Source organism: Sturnira hondurensis, unplaced genomic scaffold, assembly GCF_014824575.4.
Source record: "Sturnira hondurensis isolate 20B ecotype Veracruz unplaced genomic scaffold, ASM1482457v3 Scaffold0003796, whole genome shotgun sequence".
NCBI lineage: Eukaryota > Metazoa > Chordata > Mammalia > Chiroptera > Phyllostomidae > Sturnira > Sturnira hondurensis.
Genome location: NW_028076427.1, coordinates 2,522,366 through 2,548,503, shown reverse-complemented (window position 1 = coordinate 2,548,503; position 26,138 = coordinate 2,522,366). Strand labels below are relative to the sequence as shown.

The window sequence follows — 26,138 nt, the reverse complement described above, 5'->3', positions numbered from 1 at the left end:
TGAGCTTTTAAAAATTTTATTGTGTATGCATGAAAAACACTTTAATGTGGAGAATGACTGATTTTGTTTAAAAGAAGCAAGGGGTGACAGAGTAATAATCCAGAGTCGCTTAAAATATTTGCAAGAACTTTTTAAGGTTCTCTTTAACATTAGACAGCTGAAGAATTATCTAAAGAAAACCAACCAAAAATATACATAATAAAAATTAAAATCTATAGCATATAATACAAGTTCTAACAAAATAGATTACTATAGTTTTTTGCTAGTACGTGGTCAGAACAAGTGACATTCTTTACCTATAAACATTTGTGAATGACAGACTGATTTCAATTTATATTTTTAACGGCTTATAAATTCCTGGCTTAAATTATGACCAAAACTAGGATAGGTCAAGAACTAACTACCCTTTAATAGTGTTCCTCTAAAGCCGGATGGTCAAAATTAATGTTCTTCTTTAGTTACTAGTATTGTACCAACACCAACCTCTTAGGTTTTGTTAATGTTCTATGATTATGTGAGATTTTAACTTAAGAGGAAGATTAGGATATAAAGGACTCTACTTTTTTTGCAACTCTTCTGTAAACTTACCTAAAAAATAAAAGGGTTGAAAAGAAATAAAAGCTCAACTTCTTAGGACCTTACTTACTTTATACTAGCAAATGTGCTATACAAGAAAAGTGTTTCCCATGGTTAGTTTAGCTGTTAGATTAGTTACTAAGTATCTATATTAAATCTATCTTTGACTGTTTTGCTATAGTAATTACTCTGAATGCTGAGAACAAGTATCTTTCTAGAGAAACAATAAGGTTAACCGATTTTAAACTTTTGACAGGCTGATGCAACTAGAAGTAAAATATATTTTGCCGAACTATAAAAGTGTCTCTTTATGTATTACTTAAAAGAATATAATTTAGGTTTTTATTTGAGCAACAAATTCAGAGGTTCATGGGAATAAGAAACAGAGAAGGATCACCAACATAACACAACTAAATACATTAAGTTGTATCGAAACACAGTAAAAAAAAGTCAGAGCTTCATAACTAACTCATAGGTATATAATCCACTCACTTTAAATAATACTTCAATTGTACATAACATATTAAGGTACTGTTTGGAGGAAAATAGCCTCAAAGAAGGAAACATTAAAAAAGGGTATATTAATCATTACCTCAAACCAAAACAAGGAGCAACCTCTCCCTAAGCAACAAAGACTGCATGTGTCCTAATGAACCCAGGCTTTTAAATTACAAAAGACAAATTTAAAAACTTTCAATACAACTCACTATAAACTTACACACTCTATTTGGTTCCAATTTTTACTGCCCAAAATTTCTTGCCATGGTATTTTGTGTCATGAAAGCCTAGTTGCCAGATTTTTTACAACTTTATTTGTAACAGAGCTAATAAACCATTTAATAACTACATAACTACACCTAGCAGCTATTTGCTAAGGGTAGTGTAGTAAGATATACTAATTCTTTAACTAAAATTATACTTCTGCAAATTTTCCTTTATAAGAATTCCATTAATCCCGAGGGGGAAAAAACACTCAAGGGGCTTAGGAAACAATCATTTTAATCTATGTAAGCATAATTCATGCCCAAATTTATTAAATTCCACCAGTTTTTGCCTTCATAACATTTTTCATTGTCTTCATGAGCTCTGCACTATCTCAAAAAGTAACCTATCATTTAATGGTTTCAATTAGCATAAACAATTTAATTCTGTGATACCTATTTAATACAGTATAATATATAATCAACATTGTATCACCTAGAATTGCCATCTGTTCATGAAAGCCTAAAAAACTATAAAACAATTAAGCTATTTTATTTAACATGTAATAGATAGTTGTCACAAAGCAAAGCTTAAATATTTAGCTTTCTGGATCTAATGTATTTCAATAAGTCTTTTAATCTATAATTTTACAGATACAGTTTACTAAGGGAAACCAGGTATCAATTTAGTTTCTCTTTATATTTAAGTTTTTATGAGGGTGTAAGCTGTAATTCAGATACAATTTAGCCATAACACCATACCAAGACCTTGTAAATAATTAGAGAAGAGATATTTAACATTATTGCTTAGTCTTACAAAATGGTGAATTTTAACCAAATTGCTACCTCTACACTTTTAATTATAATGTTTCCTATACTATTAATGGTACTGCTTGGCAAGTAATATAGGTATTGGTAAATTTTTTCTTCAATTAGTTGCAAATTCTGATTTGTTAATCGATGCATACATTCCCATTCAAGTACTTACTACACTACTTCAGAATTAATCCTCTTACAGAAAGTAACTGTCCCAAGTGGAAAAAACATTGCAGAGCTTTATCTTTTTCCTTCAAGATTTTCAAGTATTATAGGAACAAAAATGCATGAAAAACTTAATTAAAAATTTGACATTTCATCTTGTTTTACTAATTATGAAATAATAGAAAGAGATGTGAACAAATGTTGCTTTACATTTTGCTGCTTAACATAATATTTACTAAGAACTACTCTGTTTATGGGCTACTGTCTAGCTTCTTCAAGTATGGGACACAACTACAGTTCTATTAGAGAGGAGAAGTGAATAATCAATCTTAGGTAACTCAAAAGAAAAATGGGAAGCGCAAGATAAACCGACTTTGGCTTTTAAGAACCTACACTGTTGACCCTGAAATGCCAGATTCAACAACAGCAAACCAAAGATTAAACCAAAGATTACAGCAGCAAGCCATCACTTCACCACATATTAAGAATTCTGAAAGAGGCAGTAACTGGTTATTCCCTCTCAATTCATTCTGTTTTATCTTCTTTTTGTTTTTCCTGTTTTTTTGTTGCAGGCAGTTCAAGGCTTGCCCATTGCATAGGTTCAGCTTTTCTCATGGTGATCTCAATCTTTGTTGCAGTCATACTAACATAACTTCGCTTTACATCAATCACCTGCAACATCAAAGAGAATTAAAGTAAACCACAGGGGTGGTTTAATTAGTCTTAGGGGAAAATAATGGTCTTATCTATGTTAATAATCAAAAATCTAAGACTCTACTGCTATTTTTTAAAAGATTTTATTTATTTACTTTTAGAAAGAGGTGGCGAGAGGGAGGAGAGAAACAGCAATGTATGGGAGATGTACCAGTTGGTTGCCTCTCACATGCCCCCAGCTGGGGACTTGGCCAGCAACCCAGGCACGTGCCCTGACTGGGAATCCAAATGGTCACCTCTCGCTTTGCAGGCTGGTGCTCAATCCACTGAACCACACCAGCCAGGGCTCTAATGTGATTTCTATTCCTAGATTCCAACTTTTTGGTTAGAATAACCAGGTTATATATTTATCTTGCATCCATTACTAAAGTACTACCTTTTATTAAAAGAATGGTATTTTAAATTGTAAGAAAAAATTCTGCAGGATCCATAATACTTACACCCCACAATTTCACATTTTGATGAAATTCCTTTTCTCCTTCAAATACGATGTGCACATTTAACTGAAAAAGATATATATAGAAAGTTGAGTGATCAAATCCAAACTGAAGGTTTATGATATAAAATAAAGATTATAAAAATAAGAATATATTGATAAAAATCACTTAAGCTATTTTAACACAGTGTCAATATTGTATTTTTTTTGAGAAAAACAGTAACAGGAAAAAAAATAACTTGAAGTTTTACACTGAGAAAACTAAGTACCACATTATTTGATAAACCTTCTAAGCTACCATAGTACCTCCAGAATGCTTCACAAATAACTATTATGTAGAAATTTCCATTTAAGATAGTGTCTGTGAAAGTAATTTAAAACTATTTTTTCACATGGGAAAGATTATAAGATTTTACCTTAAAATTAGTTCAAGTAAGAACAGTATTACATCAACATAAACAAAAAATGTGAAAAAGACAGTTTTTACTCAGGGATACTCAGTGTACTTACCAACGTACTGTTTGCAGCTACCTGACTAAGTTCTGGACGTGAATTTTTAGCATACACTGAGATGGTGACTTCACCCCCAGTTTGATGCCAGTCATGTCTACATGGAACAATTTTTTTCCCCTGTAACATAAGACAAACTTTATGAATTTATAAAGTGCCACATAACCTCTTGTGAAGGAGAATCTGACCAGTCTAAATGAGAAAAAATTATCACGTGCAACAAAGGCCTTAATTTTTATAAGGGCAAACTTCAAAAATTTAAATATGTCATGATACAAAAAAACATTTATAATTTTATGATTTGCGAACATGAGAACACACTTATTACTTCTATTGGATTTTTTTTTCTTTTAGGGCCACAGTATTAATATACATTAAAATTTAAAAAAGTAATTTAAGAACTCCTACAGTATTTGACTTATATTCTACAAACTGGAATTTGGGGAAAAATAATCAACTGCTTACAACTATTTGTTATTGAATAATTATTTTCTCATAACAACATACAGAAAAAGAATATGTGGAAGTAGTCTCTTGATTACTAACTATTAGAAATAATTACTATCTACCAGTAGTATATTGCCATAGATATGGCAATATATCTATCTTTTAAAAAAATAGACAAACTGTGATTTGTTTTATATATGAGGGTAAATTAGTCATATAATGCAGAAAACTGTGAGGCACTGTTACTGTAAAAAGTAATATTTACATTTTGGTACCATTACACTATCTGAATTTAAATTACTTTTATCACTTACATTTTATTTTGTCCTTAGGCTACTGGCTTAGACACAATACTTGACAAACGCATGCATTAAAAAAATAAAAACATTTCACTGAACAATATATTCTGAAAACTTTCCCATATAATAGAAAACAAATTTACTTTTTCAAACTAAACCTTTCAAACTTTTGGACTTTGAAGAAAATACTGGGAGATATCACTTTTTGATAATTAAACATTCCTAGTTTTGTGGTAGATGAATTATTTGAGTGATATACAGCTTGGGGCAAAGGTAGGTTTACAGTTGTTAGTATGGAAAACACTACAATAAATAATATAAGAATAAATCCTGTGTTTCATGTACTCACAACTGTAAAACTACTTTTGCCCCACACTGTATTTATAATTTCCAACCATGTTATTAAAAAGCAAAAACTATAGAATACTCAAATGTAGAAGAAATGAATCCCTACAGCAACTTGAAAACTTATAATTATCTTATAAGTTCAGATACATGTAATGAAAAGGTTCATTACCTCGGGTTTAATTTGTGTGCCAAGGGAGCACACAAATCTGATTTAATATATTATAAAATATATCAGTATTAGCTACCAAACACTTATTTAGCAATAAATTGCTTGCCTTCTTACAATTTAATGGGATTTGGGGAAATAGTTGCAGGACCCAAGTCTTTTTAAAAACTTGTTCAGGGAAGGAGGAACTGATGCTTTTTTTTTTTGTTGATAAAATTCCCTGTAGCAAGCAGAGGCATTCAAAACAATTCCAACAAGCCTGCCATCTTCCTCTCTAGCCACCAGATGAAGTGTTTGTGCGTCTGTAAATAGGTGAATGAGCTGCTAAGAGGCCAAGAAAGAATCAGAGATCTAAATGATCAGTAATATAAGTGAGCAGAAAAGTGATTTGTTATAGGAAAAGTGGGGAAAAAACAAAGAATTACAAAAAAACATGCTCTAATTTCTGCAGGCCTAAGTATTTCGTAAAAATCCATGTACCTGTATCAGTATACACAATGGCTATTTTTTTTTTTTTAAGATTTTAGAGAGAGGGGAAGGGAAGGAGCAAGAGAGGGAGAGAAACATCAATGTGTGGGGTTGCCCTTGGCATGCCCCCCATACTGGGGACCTGGCCTGTAATCCAGGCATGTGCCCTGACTGGGAATTGAACCGGTGACCTTTTGGTTCGCAGGCCAGTGCTTAACCCATTGAGCCACACCAGCCAGGGCACGATGACTATTTTGATCTTAGGGCTTGTTCTGGGAGCTTGACTGAGATTAATTGTAGTTTTTAGGCCCATCAAGACTATACTGTGAGGAAGAGACTTTTTTTTAAATCTAAAGATAGCAGAATCTTAAATTTTTAAAACAACTAAGATGAAAAGACATGAAAGTATAATACTGAAAACGTTACTTACAGCATCCTTTGCAGTCCACATGTGTTTTCCTGTTGTACAGCCTTCTTGGGCTAAGAATGTATTAAAGTCAGAAGTTTTTCTTCTACAACAGCTCCAGTATTTCATCCTTTAAATTATCACAGAAAAGTTAAGATTATCAAAAGACTAATAATTTTAAAACCAGGATGCCATTTATTATAGCAATTTTGGAGCTCCTGAATAAAGATGCTTAAAACCACCACAAAATTCCCAATCGGCTTTTCACTGAAAGCTCACATTCTCATGTCTTTCCTCATGAAGCTACCAAAAAAGTGGTATAACCAAAAATTTCTAATCCTCACATTTTAATAATCCAAATGTGAGAATATGCAAACAAACTGAAAAATACATCTGCTCAACTGTGAAGGTCAATCCCAAAGTAGGTGAAACCCCACCATTATATACCTGAGAAAAATTTAACCCACCATTATATACCTGAGAAAAATTTAGATAAAAATTATAGTAGGACTTTGGGTTTGAATCCTGAAGATTACTGGAAACCAAACAGAAGATTTTAACACAGTACTGTATTTCTATAAACTACAGGGTGACAGAAAAGAAAAGAGAGACTCTCAACTGAGGGCTATAGAAAAGTATGGGTTTTCTTAGGTGCCACACAACACTGCTGTCCTTCCTGCCCCAGTGTTAAAAATTGTGAATGTCCTGCAATACACAGATAGTCCTTCAAGCAAAAAAACCTATTCAGCCCAAATACAGTATCACACTGAAACGTAACAAAGTAAGGAGAAACATGAGGTTTGAATCACAATGGCCACCAAACTGTAATACTGTTTCAGTTTCTCATGTGTAAAAAGGCAAAAACCACATTTCTAGGTTACTGTGAAGACTATACAACAATCTAATTATGCTGCATGGCAAATAATATTTAAAAGCATATTAACTTTTCTAACCTCTACCAGACAGTTTGAATTAGTCATGTGTAAGTTACCCTTCATGGAAAATAGGTACTCCAGAATGATGTACACAGACTTCTTCTAGGCTCTGCAGACCCTGGTATGTCTAAAAGAAAAAATAAGAAAAAAACATGACCTTCCTATGTCCATGTCACATTTCACACATATTGGTAGTATTGGTGATCTCTATGAACTATGAGAATGCTCAAGAAATAACATTACCTAGAACAGTCATAAATTCACCCCAGGCCATTCCAATAAGAAATAAAAAATGGTTCCTTTTTGAATATGCTTAAGTTTCAGTTCCCTATGAAAAAGGCAAATAGAAAAGTAGGCAATAGGATGTATTAAGATGCTTTCAGACTTTTGGATATGAGGTCACATCTAAGCATATTCAGGTACTTAAATTTACAGAACAATATTAAAACCAAGAGATCAGTAATCTCAACAGAAATACAGTTACAGTATGATTTATGTGCATAGTACACTCTGTGTGGGCATTATGAATTAATATGGAAACTCTAATAAGCAATTCTGGAATTTCTAGAGTGATGAGTTCTTATCCCCACGAAGGGTAAAATGAGCTGCCGACCTATATATATATCCAGGATTTGTCTGGAAGATCCGGGCCCCATTGCTGCTGTAGGTGAAGGCTCTACAGATGAATTCACAAAAAGTTATATTAATAAAACATAGATGCAGCCAGTAGTATATTTTCTCTTTTTTGGCGTTTATTGCAACCACCTACAGTACAGAAAATAAAAATTCTGTATATTTACTTTTTTTTGTAAATCCAAAGTATTGTGTGTGTGTATCTCTTAAAATATACCACAAGTACATGAAACTCAGTATGTTAGATTCTGAATTTATCACTGTTACCCCCCAAACTTCCTACTTGTCTTTCTACCTTATTTGATGACACCACATCTACTCAATCTCCCTGTATGTGCTCTTCAATTTCTCCTCTCCATCTGCCTATACCTTGTATATCACAAAACTGTCAGTTTGACTTAAAAATGTCTATCAGTTTAATTTGCTAACCTTCCTCATGATCACCAGCAGATTTCAGGCAATAAAACTATACTCAGACTCTGATTCATGACCTTGAAGTAAGCAAATTTCTTAAATAGGACTCTCTAACAATGAAAAAGATAGACAAACTGGCTATTACTAAAGAACCTCTGTTTATCAAAAGCCAATATTAAAACAGTGAAAATGTATAGTGTCTCTAACAACGAACTTCAGCTCCCCAAAATATATATACATATATACACATATATATAAAGAATTCCAAAATTCAGTAAGAAAAAGCAAACTTAATAAATGAGTAGGTAAAAGATTGTGGACATTTTACAAAAGATGATATCCAAATGGCCAATAAAAATATAGAAGAGTATTCAATTTCATCATCTGGAAAGTTAAATTAAAATCGGATGTAGCAAATAAAACATTATTACAAAAAAAAAAACCCCACAGTGGGAACACTATACATCCACTAGAATGATTAAAATATAAAAGACTGATATACCAAGTGTTACCAAGGTGTAGAACAAATGAAATCAATAATAAATTGCTGGCAGAAGTGTAAATATAACCACTTTGAAAAACTATGTGGAAGTATCTGTTAAAACTGAACACATGCACACTCTCTATATAATCCAGCCATTCTATTTCTAGTCATATCTCTAATAGAAATGTATTCATATGTCATTCCCAAAAGTCATGCCCAAAAATGTTCAGGTAACATTAATCCAAAAAATTTAAAGGGCAGTAGAAAAGGTAACTTGATTGTACATTCAAACAATGTCATATTTTAAAGCAATGAAAATGAACAAGCTACAGCTACGTGTAGCAAAGATAACAAACATTTTCTTCAGCAAGGGTAAATATCCTATAAATCTATTTACATTAAGCTCAAAAACAGGCAAAACTAATCTTTGCTGACAGAAAAAAATGTGGTTACCTTTGGGAGCGGGAATAATGAGAGGAGGCATGAGGAGGGCACTATTTTGTGAAAATCCTTTGAGCTATAACTTATATTTTTATGTTTTTAAACATTATAGTTTTGTGAAAAAGATTAAAAGTTGTCTTTAATGGCTTCCATAAGCTAAAGTCTAATTTTTTAAAAAAAGATTTTACTTATTTGTAGAGAGAGGGAAAGGGAGGGAGAGAGGGAAAGAAACATCAATCTGTCGGATTGGTTGGTTGCTTCTCGCATGCAGACTGAACCTGTACCCTAGGTATGTGTCCTGCTGGGTATCGAACCAGCCACCAAACTGTTGACCTTTCACTTTCTGGGAAGATGACCAACCGAGCCACACTGGTCATAATGGGCTAAAGTTTAACTTTTGAGCATTATAACAGCCTTTCAGGATCTGGCCCCTATTCACCTCTTTTAATCTCAACTTCACACTAACAAATTCTGTACCATTATTAACTACTGTTTTCTGTATGCTACTTGTATCACCTACCTCTGCTTGGGCTATCCTTTCTCTTTTTGTCCATTTACAGAATTGTCATGTGTTTCAAAATTCATCTGGGATAGCTTCTCTCTGTGGATCTTCCTCCACTGACCTATCACTTGCACTGTCTCCCCTACCCCAAGAATTAATCATTCCCTTTTATCTACTTCTACCTTTGTGAGTACATTTATAGTTCCATCCCTATGAGTAAGGTGATCTCAAACGTAACATGAGGGTAAACTACAAACCTATTTCCCCCAACCCTGTCATCTTTCTCCATTGCCGTCACCAATCACCTAGATGCTGGAGTCACAACCCCCTTCCTTCACCTCCAGTTCATTAGCAAGTCCTGCTAATACTTCAAAATATCATTCATTCTAGAACATATTTGCTATGTGCCGGGTACTGTTCTAAGCATTCAAAATATAGCAAAGAACAAAACAAAACAAATCATTTCCCTATAAACCTTATATGAGAGAAGGGAGGGAAGAGAAAGTTAGATGGGATATTAAAGTAAATACGCAAAATTAGTAATGTGTTATAAGATGCTAAGCGCTGTAGAGAAAAAAGAAAAAAGTGGGTATTTTGGAGGATATGCAATTTTACATAGAGTAGGTAGGAAAAAGCCTCTTTTAGATATTTGATTACATTCCACATTGAACCACTTCTCAAAAACATACCCTCCAATCTCAGTGCCTGGTCTTCCCCTCCAATCTCAGTGCCTGGTCTTCCACAATAGCATCCTAACTGGTTTTCCTTTTTCAAATTCTAATCCCGCCCCCCTATATTTGCCACTTGGTAGCCAAAGACAAATTTTAAAACCCTCCCTTAAAACAGATAATAGCTCCCCATTATAGTGAGAATAAAGCCCAAACACCCCATTGTTGCCTGCAAGGACCTCCATAATCTTGCCTACCTCTCTTTTTGCACTACTTATTTAAACACTTTTGGCAAGGCTCACTGATTTTTTACATAATTCTTTGAAGAGATAAGCTCCAAAGCCTCTACACACACTTCTCCCAAGTCTACTCCAAGGGCTACGTGGCTCATCCACTACATTATTCAGACTTTTGATTTAGTGTCATCACGAAAGATTTCCCTGACATTCTGACTTAAAGCTTCACTCTATTTCCTTGTCTTCATAACTACCTGATTTCATTTTAATTACCTATTTGTTGTTTTTCTCCCCCAACTGTATCAGCTTCACAAGAATAGAGACTTCTGTATTATTTAATACTATGTCCCTAGCCCCTAAAACAATGTCTCACACACAGTTGAGTTCTCAGTGAATGCTGACTACATTAGAATTATTTAAGCCCAGGATGCTATGACGTATGTTGCTCCTCAGAGAGGAGCATGTCTCTTTATCCATGTTCATAAGCCCTAACTTATAGCACGTGCCCAACACGTAATAGGCACACAAATGAATGTTGAATTGATTCACTAAATTGCTCTCATTTTTTTCAAAATGAGAAATTTTAAAATTTTTAAATTTTACTTCTATGACTCAACACAGATTTTACAACATATACCTTTGAACACCCTCCATTTTTACATGAAGTCCCAATTTTAATTTCATCACCGTCTTCATCTGAAACGAAAAATCAAATGAGAAACATTAAAATATAACACTTTATTGTAGTGCCACTCTTAAAAAGTAACCTTTTCCACAAAACAAGTATTTACAAAGTAATCTAAATATAAAAAGCACAAACACTTTAAAATTAAATAATTTAAAGTTAAAATCCTTTTAAGTAAGTTTTTCTGTGACCTTTCAGGTAATGTATTTCAAAAGCTAATAATCTAATTGTTGTGATTAGATTTTACCAATATCCCTAAAATGGCATGACACATTTCTATTCTAGAATACAATTTTATATCCAACATCTTAATCTTGTGAAAGAGAAATCAAGAAAGGGTAGTTTTTTCCCAAGGTATCAGGAATAGGTCAGAGAATACTGAATATATTTTATCTTATGTACAATGAAATATTTATAATTATCAAAGAAAGTTAACTCACTGTCAAACTACATATTCATTTTGGTATTGCTGGCATTTAAAGAACAGAAATAAATTCTTCCCTACAATGTGCCACTTTTTCATTATCGTATTTGGTCACATATACAGCTCTTATCTTTGTTAGATAAATGATTAATTGTACAGAAAAGAATTACAGCATAGAAAAAAATCTTACCTCTATTTTTTTCATTCCCCGATGATAGTTTAAGTTTATCAAGTGCTTGTTTAAGGGAAGCAGATACTTTTAATTCCAAATTTGTCATTGGTTCATCTGGGCTGGAGAATTTTGAAACTTTATTACCATCACTGATATACCAAAATATTTCTTTGTACTAAAAATAAATACACTTAAGAGTCTATTTATAGAAAGAAACCAAATAGTTTTGAATCAAGTNGTATTTGGTCACATATACAGCTCTTATCTTTGTTAGATAAATGATTAATTGTACAGAAAAGAATTACAGCATAGAAAAAAATCTTACCTCTATTTTTTTCATTCCCCGATGATAGTTTAAGTTTATCAAGTGCTTGTTTAAGGGAAGCAGATACTTTTAATTCCAAATTTGTCATTGGTTCATCTGGGCTGGAGAATTTTGAAATTTTATTACCATCACTGATATACCAAAATATTTCTTTGTACTAAAAATAAATACACTTAAGAGTCTATTTATAGAAAGAAACCAAATAGTTTAGAATCAAGTTTTTCCTATTAAAAATATTAATGTATCTAAAATTTTAACATAAAAAGTTGATATTAAAATATTAAGTCTTAAATAATCACGCAATCACCAACATATTAAATTAATCAGTAAGGCTAATGGGAAGGAAATAAAGACTAGCAATCCAAGTTTGTCAAGATGAGTTAGCTTGAACGAAGGGACCATGATGTACTTTTATAGTCCATGCCTAAACAAAATGCTGAGCTTATAATAAACAAGCAATACATATATACTAAGTGAATCTATATTCCTGGTGAAGATAATTAACTTTGTGTGGACAATGGTATATGCATCTATAATAAATTCAGATACAATTATATCACAAGGCAATTTCAGTAGAGTTAAGAAAAACAATAACAGCATCCCCTAACATTTCACAATGCTACCAGTATGCATTGTATAATCCGTTTAAGGCCATTTAATAAATAAGAATATTAATACAATAAGAATAGAAATCCTGGGGTATTTCTAGCCAAGATGGAGGCATAGGCAGACACACTCTGCCCCCTCACACAACCAAAAGAAGGACAGCAACAAATTTAAAAACAAGAAACAACCAGAACTGACAGAAAACTGAACTGTATGGAAGTCCAACAACCAAGGAATTAAAGAAGAAACATTCATCCAGACTGGTAGGAGGGGTGGAGACAGGCAGCCAGGACATCTTTAAACGTTCTAACATTCAAATCACAGGGGTGCCAGAAGGAGAAGAGCAAGAAATGGAAAACTTATTTGAACAAAAAATGAAGGAAAACTTCTCCAATCTGGTAAAGGAAATGGACTTCCAGGAATTCCAGGAAGCTCAGAGAGTCCCAAAGAAGGCACACCCAAAGAGGAACACATTAAGGCACATCATAATTACATCACACAAGATTAAAGATCAGGAGAGAATCTTAGAAGCAGCTAGAGAAAAGGAGACAGTTACCTACAAAGGAATTCCCATAACACTGTCAGCTGATTTCTCCAAAGAAACCTTATAAGCAAGAAGGGGCTGGAAAGAAGTGTTCCAAGTCATGAAAAGCAAGGGTGTACATCCAAGACTGCTCTATCCAGCAAAACTTTCATTTAGAATGGAAGGGCAGATAAAGTGCTTCTCAGATAAGGTAAAGTTCAAGGAGTTCATCATCATCAAGCCCTTATTATATGAAATATTAAAGGGATTTATCTAAGAAAAGAAGATAAAAGAATATGAACAGTAAAAAGACAGCAAACTCACAGTTACTAACAATCACACCTAAAACAAAAGCAAACTAAGCAAACAACTAGAACAAGAACAGAACCACAGAAATGGAGATCACATGGAGGGTTATCAGCAGAGGAGTGGGAAGGGGAGAGAGGGGGAAAAGGTACAGAGAATAAGTAGTATAAATGGTAGGTAGAAAATAGACGGGGAGGGCAGGAATAGTATAGGAAATGTAGAAGCACAAGAACTTGTAAATATGACCCACGGACATGAACTAAAGGGAGGGAATGTGGGTGAGAGGGGGTGTGCAGGGTGGAGGGGAATAAAGGGGGAGAATGGGACACCTGCAATAGCATAATCAATAAAATATATTAAAAAATAGAAATCCTAGGTTATTCATTCTACATCATTCTCCTCTGATACAGGAGGACATTAACAAAGGACACAAAAAACCTATATCCTCATAATCTCTACAATACCACCGAATGAATTCAGAATAAAATATTTAATTTCTCTCACTTGCTCTTAAGTAAAATTAGTAGCAGTCCATTGTTTAAAGAAAATAGTACCTCATATCACCAATTATAGTATTAGAACTATACTGTAATAGTCAGGAAGGAGTCATGCCAGAATTCCTGTCTTTTTCTGATACGATTTTTTGACTGGCAAATCAACCAGCAAGGCATTTGATAAAATCTCTCATGATTATTAATAATTTGAACATGAAATAAAATCATCCTAAGTAGTTTATTTAAATAAACAAACATTAAAAATTCTCTTAGGATTCTTATCTTGGTCTGGAATTATTCAATAGATGCTGTAAATTAAGTAAGATCAATAAAGAAAAAAGTCTGGAAAACTATTAAGTCCACAGTATGAATAAAATATCAATGAGCCTTATTTGAGGCCCAAACACTGTTTTCTGGTGCCTATATTTTGGTTCTAAAACAATTCCATACTCACATGCAATATAAAGACCTAATATAACAGTGGTACCCAATATGCATGTGTGGGAATGTCAAATTAAAAGAGTCCAGACGACCAAAATGTGAGTATGAAGAATCTGTATAATTCTATTGCAAACTGAACAAAAGGTATTTTCAAAGTATTTTAACAGATATACTATCTAAATTAAATACATTAAAAACCTGTCAGTAATAATGAGACTAATTGTCTTCAGCATCAGAACGTAAAAGATAAATCATTAGGCTTGTTTTAAGTGGCAAACTACGAATAAGTAAAAAAGAGAATTTAGCTCAATACAAGGGAAAATTATATAATGATTTAGTAACAATATAATGGACCATTCTGAAATAAAAGGAAATTCTTTTTTTACTAGATTTAAGAAGGAACTAAATATTCTGCCATCAAGAATGCCCTGGAAAATACTCAAGAAACAGCAAAAGAACAGGAACAAAGACTCCTAAAATTTCTCAACCCACACTGATTCCATGACAAGGACAATTTCACTACAGAATTTCAATATGCCACAGAGAAAGACAAAAGCCAAGGCACAGGACTGATGTGTGGTTCCCCAACCCTTTGACAATTATGCAGACTTGCTCACTTGTACAGTGAGCAAATCTGCAATGAAGTTTACTGTGTACATGGCCTCAAGTTGAGGGGGAATAAAAATAAAAGACATATTTAAAGGAAAACCAAACAGTAAAAAAACTGGTGACCTGAACAATTGTTACAAACAGAATTATACAACATCATAAAATACCAGGAGCAAATGTTATTATTCAAGTGTGCCAAAAACACGCCAAATGTAAAAAGTGTACCTTGGCCTCTTTATTGCTTCTACTGGTTTAGGGGCTTGAATGATGTGCTCCTGAAATTTGGGTTTCAATTCAGACAGTTCTTTCTTCTCAGTAGTCTTGACTTCAGGTTTGACTGGCTCAGGTGGCTTTTCACTATTATGTTTTCCTTTTGTACAGCCCTGTTAGTGAAAGGTATTAAGAGTTATCCTCTCATCTATTTCACATGCCATGATAGAAATATTATTTAAATAAATCCTATTGTTTTCTTCACTTTTATCTCACAGATTTGTTTTAAAAACTAATGAGACTCCAAACTTGCTGTATTTTAAAAGATTTTATTTATTTATTTTTAGAGAAGGGAGGGAGAAAGAGAGGGAAAAAACATTTACATGTGGTAGATATATTGATAGGTTGCCTCTCGCACAACCCCAACTGGGGACCTGGCCTGCAACCCAGGCTTGTGCCCTGACTGGGGATCAAACTGGCAGGCAACCTTTTGGTTCACAGGCTGGCACTCAGTCCATTGAGCCACACCTTCAGGGCATGTTTGTTACATTTTTAAATGAGTTATTACGTCTGAATAATGCTTTTTTAAAAGTCTCTGAATAAAACTTTATAAATATCTACTTAACTATTAAATGTATAGCACAAACTTTTTGTTTATAGGAAACAAATTCTAGAAAACGTACAAAGAGAATGCTACAAATTATTTACAAAATAGGGCCTCAATCTGATCCACAGTTCTGCACTACCTAATTATATGACCTTAAGCAAGTTAATTAATCCTTTTAAACCTCCGTTTTCAGTAAATGGAGATAATGGCACTTAAGATATTAAGAGGATTAAAAAAGATAGACTACTTGGCATATCTGGCAGGTGGCAAACATCAAGTATCTTTTCCATATTCTATTGAGTCACACATACATTTTAACATCTCTGAAATCATCAGAGCAATGATACATCACTCAATTAGCAGCTTAATTTTCTTTCTTAAAAGTACACAAAATAATTGTACAGTTCAATAGCATCTTAGATTTGGTAAAAATGTATTGTTCCTAACTGAAAGTGTATTACCTTTTTGCCTACCACCTACCATCTTCTAGCTGTTCTTTTAGAACTGCTAACATCAAGAATAAACCAAAATTGGCAACTTGAAATTTTAATCTCTAACACAGATAAATTCCTATTTTAAAGACTGTAGGAGGGAGATGAGCTCCATTTTAAAAGAAAAGTATGATCTGCAAATTAAGAAGGATTAGTCTAAAATCAGACTCCTCAAATTTGGAGCTTCCCAGAATATGTACTTTTAAGAGATAATTTAGAAAAAAATTAATACTTACCGCAATGCTTAAAAAATCAGAAAAATCAGTTGTTCTTCTCTTACAGCAAGACCAACCCTATGAAACATAAGAGGAAAAATACTGAAAATTGTATTTGCATGAAAACCACAACCCAGTGAAATATTCTACTTGCACTTATCTTCTTGAATCTGGAAGTGACTTGCACATATATGTATCCTACAGTTTTGAAATGGTGTAAAATGATTCATCTAACCAAATAAAATGTTTTTAGTCCTTGGTTTTATTAAAATTAATTAGCAAGGTTAGAAGTGATGTATGTTATGATCTATTAAGAAAAGAAACACTTTTCTAAAAAGGGAAAGAAAAATCCTGTTTTTAAAAATAGTACTTGATTGCCCCGGCCAGTTGGCTCATTTGGTTAGAGTGCCACCCCTGTGAACCAAAAGGTCATGGGTTCAATTCCAGTCAGGGCACACAATGAGGGTGCAAGTTCAATCCCCAGTCAGGTCACACATAGGGGGCAACCAATCAGTGTCTCTGTCTCTCTCTCTAAAATCAATTAAACATATCCTTAGGTGAGGATATTTTTTAAAAGCATTTAATTTTTAAAAGTCAGAGATAATAATTATAATAACTTAGTTTCTAAATATTGTAGCTGTTCCTCAACAAAAGTTCTATTTTTAGAACACAGATTAATTAATGTAGCAGCTTTAGTACTGCTAGATCTTTGAAGGTTACATAATCTTTTCAGTCAGAAGCATAAAAAATAAAAATTGTTATGTACTATGTAATTTCTGAACAAAACATTAACTAGCTTATCAAAAAATTCCTTTAAGCCCTGGCTGGTGTAGCTCAGTGGACTGAGTGCAAGCCTGTGAACCAAAGGATCGCGGTTCGATTCCCAGTCAGGATACATTCCTTGGTTGCAGGCCAGTTCCCAGCAGGGGAAACACGAGAGGCAACTACACATTGATATTTCTCTCCCTCTCTCCTTCCCTTCCCCTCTAAAGATAAATAAATAAAACCTTTTGAAAAGTGCCGTTAAGTTTAATTCCACTGGAGTACAGAAAATAAGGAAATAAAAAAGGCAGCACTCTCAAGACTTCGGAAGTCTGAAATAAACAGTAAAGGGCAGCTTTGCACGCAACCATCTGTGTCTCACTCTTTTTCCTAATATACTGCCTGAAAAATTTGGTAGTGAGTTATTTTCACAGTACACACTTAAAGTTTTTCTTGAAGAAAATTTAAAATATGCTATAATTCAAAATTCCCTTTATTTTGAAATCTAATTCTTTACTCTAAATTGAGACACAGATTGGCATTTGGGACAGATAAATTTAAATATGTGTGTATAAGGTTACTATTATTTCTTAAGAAGGCCTGTCCTTTTCTCTAAATATGCCTCTTCTAATTTAAATATTAAAATATTCTTTATTTTGTTGATGCAGTATTTAACTTCTTATTTGGTCAAATAGAAAACTGGCAACAGTAAACACCATATTAATTTATGTATTTTGTTTAAAATCCAGTGAGCTGTGAAATCCAATAGTCTTGGAAAGTCTAGGTCTTTAAGAAATGTTTATGGAGACAATAATATACAGTAGAACTAGAGAAGAAAGAAATAGATACTTTGAAGTAAAATCATTAATATTAATTAATCAGAATAATTAACAGTTATGTAGTAAAAAAAAAAGCGATGGACTGAAGGACTGGAAAGTTAAGTGATATAATTACTAGCAGCAGCAAAGATGAGAGGCAGGTTATTTCTGGAATAAGAATCCACTTTAGAAACTGGTGTGTGATTGCCAGTGACACAAATAAACAAAAACATGCTGCAGAAGCCACAGGTAACATTTAAGGCTAGGGATGAATTAACAAAAAGAGAGAAAACAGGAAGTCAAAGACTGAGAAGCAAAGTATGACTATGGTTAAGACGGGGAAAAAACATCACAGGAAAAGAAAAAAAAAACATAAAATAGAAAAAATAAACAGAATAGCAGTCCAGGAAAGATAAAAATTGGCCCACTCCTGGAAAAAAGTATATTCCCACAGAATCACAGTTTCTATCCACTTAAGTTTTCAAAAAGGTTAAAAAGATATGAGAAGTCAAGTCTCAACTTGCCCTATTGAATGTTTGGTCCATTTTCCTCACTGAAAACTAACTAGAATAGCATTAACGTGATGTCTGCTTATACACCTTTGTTTATGGTTGGCTACTTAACAGATAAATGCCAGAAAATGCCCAACCACTTTCTGAAAGGTACTATTAGAAATTCAAAGGGCAATGAGAATATATTTATAAACATTTAATAAAACTGTTAATGTTCCTATGTACATGTAGCAGCAGCTAAATCCATGGCAGCCATGCTACAACATTTTAAGATCTACAATGGGAAATGTACCATATTACCATAAATTGTAAAAGGTCAATAACCCCACCATGAAAAACCTGGTCAAACAGTATTCTGTTATTTCACTACCTCTCCAGAACACCAAAGTACACATGGGAAACAGGTGGCATCTCTTTCCTGCTTACTTTCACTGTGAACTTACATGTACATGGGAACTTCTGGGTAAGATGGAGGCAAAGGTAGATATACCCTGCCTCCTTGCACAACCAAAAGAAGGACAACAAATTTAAAAATAAAAAATAACCAGAACTGCCAGGAAACCAAACTATATAAAAGTCTGACAACCAAGGAATGAAAGAAGAAACACTCATTAAGACTGATAGGAGGAGCAAAGACAGGCAGCCACGGCATAGAGGACCCTGCAGGGGAAGGCAGTGTCTGGTGGTCCCACATTTGAGTGAGGATAAACTAGGAGGAACAACTGGGGAGCGAGATGTACCATGCAACCCAGGATTCCAGTGTGGGGAAATAAAGCCTCAAAACCTCTGGCTGTAAAAATTTGGGGGGGAGGCAGCAGCAGGAGAAACTCCTAGCCCCACAAAAAAGTTTGCTGGAGACACTCAGGGTCCTAGAATGTACACAAACACTTCTACCCAGGAATCAGCACCAGAAGGGCCCAATTTGCTTGTGGGTAGCAAGAGAAGTGACTGAAAGCTGGACAAGAGCCAAGCAAGTGGCACTGTTCCCCTTTTGACCCCTCCCCCACATACAGCACTGTAACACAGTGATGTGGGTTGCCTCGCCCTGGTGAATTCCTACTGCTCCACCCCTTACAAAGTAACAGGTGCACTGAGACAAAAAAATATGGCCAAATGAAAGACCAAAACTCCAAAAATAGAACTAAGTGATGAAGAGATAGCCAATCTATCAGATGCAGAGTTCAAAACAATGTTAATCATGATGCTCACAGAGATGATAGAACATGGACACAAAATAGAGAAAAAAGTGAAGACTATGCAAAGTGAAATAAAAAAAATATATATATAGGGAACCAAGAGTAAGAGGAAGGAGACTGGAACCCAAATCAACACTCAGGGGGAGAAAGAAATAAACATTCAACAAGAACAGAATAAAGAAACAAGAATTTAAAAAAAATGAGGAAAGGCTTAGGAACTTTTGGGACAACTTTAATCATAGGGGTGCCAGAAGGAGAAGAAGAGCAAGAACAAGAAATTGAAGACTTATTTAACAAATAATAAAGTAGAGCTTCCCCAATCTGGCAAAGGAAATAGACTTCCAGGAAATCCAGGTAGCTCAGAGAGTCCCAAAGAATATGGACTCAATGAAGTACACACCAAGGCACATCATAATTACATTAGCCAAGACTAAAGATAAGGAGCGAATTTTAAAAGCAGCAAGAGAAAAGGAGACAGTTACCTATAAAGGAGTTCCCATAAGACTATCAGCTGATTTCTCCAAAGAAACATTACAGGCAAGGAGCTGGAAAGAATCATTCTAAGTCATGAAAGGCAAGGACCTACATCCAAGATAACTCTATCCAGCAAAGCTACCATTTAGAATGGGAGGGAAGATAAAGTGCTTCCCAGATAAGGTCAAGTTAGAGGAGTTCATCATCACCCAGCCCCTATTATATGAAATGTTAAAGAGACTTATCTAAGAAAAAGATCAAAATATGAACAGTAAAATGAAAACGAACTCACAACTATCAACAATTGAACTTAAAAACAAAAACAAAAATGAACTAGCAAACAACTAGAACAGGAACAGAATCACAGAAATGGAGAACACGTGGAGGGTTATCAGCTGGGAGGGGGAGAATTGGGGGAAATGTACAGGGAATAAGAAGCATAAATGGTAGGCACAAAATAGACAAGGGGAGGTTAAGAATAGTATAGGAAATGGAGAAGCCAAAGAAACTTCTATGTACCACCCATGGACAGGAACTAACGTGAGGGAGGGAGGGAAGGATGTTAGTGGAGGGGGGGGGGGTTGCCGAGCAGAGGGGAAGAGAGAAAAAAATGGGACAGCTGTAATAGCACAATCAAAATATACTTAAAATAAAATAAAAATAAATGTATGTCCTAAGATTGGCACCATTTAGAGTTTCTATCAATCTTCCCTAAAATTCAAAGCTGCTCTTACTAGACAGCAGCTGCCTGACATATTGAGATTAGGATTCAAAACAACTGCTTTCATTTCTCCTCAAAATTGGTAAAGTGAAGAAATGAGAAGTACAGAAAATGAGGAGTTGGGATAGAAATAATACTATTTTATAACTGGAAAAGACCTATATCTGCATTTAATGGCGTATTTTCTCAAATCACCTGAATGTGGTCATTGAGAAAGCAGAGACTCACAAAAGATGAGAAAATAAAGATTTAGTATTATATCTTTGAATTTACATTACAAATATAAAGAGGCTGAAATATATCAATCTCCTACCTTTAATGCATCATGAAAGACTGGAACACCTGGGTGGTAGGTGCAAGCATCTGGTCAAAAACAAGAAGAAACAATACCAGTTTATAATAAAAAAATAACATTATTTACTTCAGGCAACAATATTTAACCTTCTTTCCAAATTCAGGTAATACTTTGTCTTAAAAATTCATTAATCCTAAAGTATGATGCATGGTACACAGTACTTAATATAACATTGTATTAAAATAGTAATAAAGTTCTGTTCAAGAGTATCATAGCTATAGATAAAAATAATACAGAATAGTTCAAGTGTAACAAGTTATATTTTGTATTCCTCTTATTTTTAGTAAAATGTATGTAGTACCAAAACTTTATTCTCCAAAATTTTGACTGTCATATTTCAATTGTTTTTATAAAAATACTATTAAACTTAAAGTGTCCTTATGTGTCTTGGTCCATAAGATTAAAGAGATTCCCTAAAAAGATATTTTACGAGAAAAGGTTCAAAATTTTGAAAGCTGAATTTATCTGCCAGTTTAATTTTTGTGTTAATTCCTAAATACAAACCTCATTAAAAAGAAGTTGTTTTATGGTCTATTTTCACTGATTGATATCCTGTATTTCCTTATATCCTTACTCATTACACCACTAATTCTTACCTTATTCTTTTATAAAAATTGGCTCATTACACTTTGCAACACAGTGTTAAGTTTCGAAAAACTAGATTAATAGACACACTTATTCCCTGGCTGAGGGAACCATAAGCTTAGAAAAAACAGGTCAGCTCCACACCTGTGTAATTTTCTTATAAGGCTGCTTTGCTCAACTTTCACATCTGCTTAGATTTCAACTGCTACAACTCCAAATTCCCAGTGTTGCCATAAAATAATTAATTGCTAGTTATTAAGGAAATCTCCTATCCCCGCATTAACAGCCATTCTGGTTTCCTAACTTAGTAACCAGGTGTTACCCAGACACTGTGCTAGCAAATCAAACAAGAAAGTGTCAAGTATTTACATGGCACAGTAAGTAAACCCATAAATTAGAAAGAAGCTATTAATTAAGGGTAGTAATGGAATTAAGGGTTAACAAAGGAGGTTCAAAATGAAGTGAATATGCAAAGGGATATGAACTTGAGAGGGGAATCAAAGTAGAGAACAGAGAGAGTATTTTTAAATACCAAATTTACAAAGAGTCAAGGGTGTAACATGCATAATGTAGAGCACAGTAAGAGGCATTACCATATTAACGGTCACTTCTGGCAGAATGGCAGTAGCAGTGAGTCAGGTTTTAGCCACACAACTAGTATGAACAAAATCGGGGGTTGGAGGTGGAACAAAAGTAAGTAACAAGACAGATGGACAATGTCCTGGCTAGCTTTTCTGTATCAGGTTTACCAGTTTTTCTCAAAGAAGTATTTGATGAAGAAGCTATAACACGGTAATGGTTAAGTGCCCAGGGCTTTTAACACTGAATCTGACCCTTGGGCAAATCTGGTCCTGCCTCTTGGTAGGTGTTTCAATTTCCTCACGTACCACTATGAGGATTCAATAAAGTACTGTTTGTGAAGTGATGCAATTCGCAGAATGTTGCTTAATATAAGCAAGCTATGGATCTTTAAACGCTCATTTAGCTGTGTTTCAAACTAAAATGTGCTATCAGCTTAGAAGGGAGTTTCGTTTAGTCAATACATGTAGAACTTCTCCCATTACAAAGAACTTTCACCTAAGTCCAGCTTGCCCTTGGCTCTTGTCTTCTCCCTATCTTCATTTTCTTAACTTTCCATTCTATCAATGGACTTATTGGAGTATTCATTTTTAGCCCCTAAAACAAGCCCCATTTTTCTAAAGCAAATCTACTTTGAGCAGCAACCTTATTGGCACAACCTTATTGGCACTCCCAGGTATATTTGATACTGTCCATCACACATCCTTGAGACTGTCTACTCCTCGGGCTTTCCTGCAACCCACCCCCCATCTCTTTCCTGGGACTGTACCAATGACACATGCAGGGCTGACTTCCAAAACATGGCATTATCTCCTCTTAATTTAGGCCGATACACAACACCCTATAAACATACTGTCTGGTACAACAAAGCATGAGCCTTTCCTTTTTAATTGATACTAAAGTGGAATACGTGCGGACACTAAGACAGTTTACTTTTTTACAGAGGCAATGGTTTTAAGTCCCGTCACTAATTCACCTGGGCACCAACATAAGTATTTCAGACATCTCAGAGGTCAGAAAGATTTTAAAAGGCAAAGAATTTAATCTTCACAATGTGTAACCATGTTGCTACCATGTTGAACTCAGCTTTTCTGAATAATACCTACTTCACAGGGTTGCTGTGAATGAGAGAATGTAATAGTGTCTAATATCTGGCACGTAGAAGATACACACTAAATAACTGAATTTGAGAAAGTGGTGTCATATCCTGCAATAGTCAAAGAATTGACTTACTTTTTTGTCCGAGTCACCAATAAAAACTCACGTTCATTGATCATTTCCTATTTTTCACGTAGTCTAGACACTAACTTTCACTTTACCTCTGCATCTGTACACTTTGGGGTGGTGGAAACAATTCAATCTCCTCAAACATAAGATGGCATGTAATGAAAACAGGAAGGCCACACTCCTTGGCTGGCGTGGCTCAGCTGGTTGGAGCATCACAAGGAAAGGCTGTGGGTTCCATTCTGGTCAGGGCACACACCTAGGTTGCGGGTTTGAGGGAAGCAACCAATCGTTCTTGACATCTCTCTCTTTCAGCAATGAAACCATGTGCTCAGGTGAGTATAAAATAATAAAAAGAATAGGAAAGCCATAGCAAAAATACCCAACACAAATGCGGCTGTACCACCACTCCCCTGCCCCCCAGGGGCGGGTCTTAATAAAACTTAACAGCATAAAGATACACAATAATTTTTCTAGCCAACCACAATTCTTAAAAAAGTAACTTTGTAACGGTGGGTCTACCAGACACCCCCACAGCAGGCTATCAGACAAATAAATTTCTATACAAAAACAACGAGGCCGCCCCTAAATGTTAGAATAAGATACTGCCCAACCTCGCCATCTCTGTACGTCAGTCTGCGTCTGTCTGTCTGTCTTACACACACACGCGCGCGTGCGCGCGCGGCAAATCACTCCCCAACCGAGACCACTCGCACCTGGTTGACTTTTTGAGTCCCCAAATAGACCGAGTTGGGGGGAGAGATGTTCTAAATTCCGGGCGAATGAGAAAGAGCGGACGGCTGGGGGAACATGTGCAGCCACCGGGAAGCCGTCAGCGGGTTGCGGCGGCGGCGGCGGCGAGAGGTGTCAGAGGCGGTTGCCGGGGCGCCCGGCCAGAGGCCCGGCGCACACGGGAGACAGCTGCCAGGGTGGCCGGAAGGGCCCTGGCGGGGGCGGCGCACCGAAGGCTCGCGGGGGGACCCTGGCCCACCGTCGGGCCCACGGGCGTCCCCCGGGATGCGGTGGAGAGAAGAGGGCAGGCTGGCCGCGCGTTTCTCTTACCATCGGAATTGGTCTCAGGATCGAAGCGCTGACCGCAGCCCCGGTTGTAACACAGTAGGGCCATTTCCCCGCACCAATACAAGTCAGGCCCGAACACCGGGACCGCAAGGAGGTGCGTTTACGATTCTCCCCGTGACCACCGTTCTGCTGGTGGGGCGGCAGCCGGCTTCCGGAAACGGCTGCTTTTGCTTCAGGAACCTTCGCGAATTATCCGGTCACGCAGGCGCAGAAAAGATGGGAAGAGGCGGGGGGACGAGGCCGGAGGCGGAGCCACCAGCGGGGCCGCCCAGGGTCAGATACCCGCTGCCGGCGTAGGGGTCGGAGGTGGAGGTCATGGGTTACTAGGGAAACTTTGGAGGCAGAAAGCGGAGGAGTCCAGTGGAGAGTCATCTTTTCTCCCTAGTTGTTCGTCACTGCTCATCGGCTCTGGGTGTCTCGCGCAGATACTGCCCTCTTACTTTTGAGACAATTATTACACCACTTTGTTGTTTATTCCCGAGATGCTTGAGCGTATCTGCAGATTCCTGCGGTTTTCTGGAACCTTCTTGCTCAACGTGGTTGCTTAGTAAGTGATGAGAGGAATGGTGGATGACTCCATGTGAGTCTCCATTGGCATGATTCTGAAGCACTGAAGAAATGCCGGCATTTGGAGCGATTGTAATAACTGGGCGTCTGGAGTCAAATCACTGTGAAAATGCAAAGCACTTAGAGATCAGAATATCAGGGAAAAGTATGGATCAAATACAGTGCAGGAAATGGTCGCTATTTCTCTAAGACCCTAGAGTGATTGTTGATATTATTTCATGTTGTCTTCATTCAATTAGTTTGTCAGTATGAATTCTTCAAACCTAGAACCTGTAGTGAGATTTCATCAAGTACATTGTAAAAAGTACAGTAGTATACTAACAGGTGCACGCAAACGACACTAGCTCCGACTCATATATTTCCCAAACTTGGTGAATTTGAAAATAAAAGCAAACGCTTTTAGATAACTTGTATACTAAACAATCTCAAAATAGTAATTGTAGTTTTTCAGTAGAAGTGGAAAGCTGTACCACGTTGTAGTGATTGCAAGTGTGTTAATGACAGATTGGCTTACAAACCACCCACCCCAATAAAAAGGCTTTTCGTTTTTCCATGTTCCCCTCCTCTCTTTATATTTAGATTAAATTTTATGTAGCCATTCCAACATAGACATACACAATGTTGTATTTTTCTTCATTTAACCTGAGTATTTTTCTAATTTTGTTTCATAATCATTATGAATGATGAAGTAGCATTCTATTGAATAACTGAACTATATAACCATTCTTTATTGTAGATAAGTTTCAATAATCAACAACTTTATTGTAGATAAGTTTCAATAATCAACTTGTA

The 26,138-nt window shown here is 35.4% G+C and overlaps 1 protein-coding gene across 2 annotated transcripts; it reads right to left on the bottom strand.

The window, feature by feature from the left end:
- Positions 1 to 24,972, bottom strand: CHORDC1 (cysteine and histidine rich domain containing 1). 2 transcript variants are annotated; one of them, XM_037042800.1, is made up of 11 exons: positions 24,762 to 24,972; positions 21,270 to 21,319; positions 16,495 to 16,551; positions 15,176 to 15,333; positions 11,972 to 12,072; positions 11,003 to 11,061; positions 7,044 to 7,114; positions 6,077 to 6,182; positions 3,919 to 4,038; positions 3,413 to 3,475; positions 1 to 2,930 (listed from the first exon to the last, which is right to left on the bottom strand). In XM_037042800.1, exons 1-11 carry the CDS (start codon positions 24,823 to 24,825, stop codon positions 2,784 to 2,786), a joined length of 996 nt encoding a protein of 331 aa, XP_036898695.1. In that variant the 5' UTR covers positions 24,826 to 24,972; the 3' UTR covers positions 1 to 2,783. The 2 variants fall into 2 exon arrangements, with proteins under 2 accessions (XP_036898695.1, XP_036898696.1); XM_037042801.1 differs by lacking the exon at positions 16,495 to 16,551 and having other exon boundaries at positions 24,762 to 24,967.
- Positions 24,973 to 26,138: the final 1,166 nt, after the last annotated feature.

What these genes read in the sequence shown, in the direction of transcription:
- CHORDC1 (XM_037042800.1), bottom strand. Translation starts at nt 24,825, where the DNA reads ATGGCCCTACTGTGTTACAACCGGGGCTGCGGTCAGCGCTTCGATCCT. An exon ending in GGGGAATGAAAAAAATAGAG is followed by an intron (nt 11,062 to 11,971) that starts GTAAGATTTTTT and finishes TTTTCGTTTCAG; the next exon opens with ATGAAGACGGTGATGAAATT. An exon ending in AAAATGTGAAATTGTGGGGT is followed by an intron (nt 2,931 to 3,412) that starts GTAAGTATTATG and finishes TTGATGTTGCAG; the next exon opens with GTGATTGATGTAAAGCGAAG.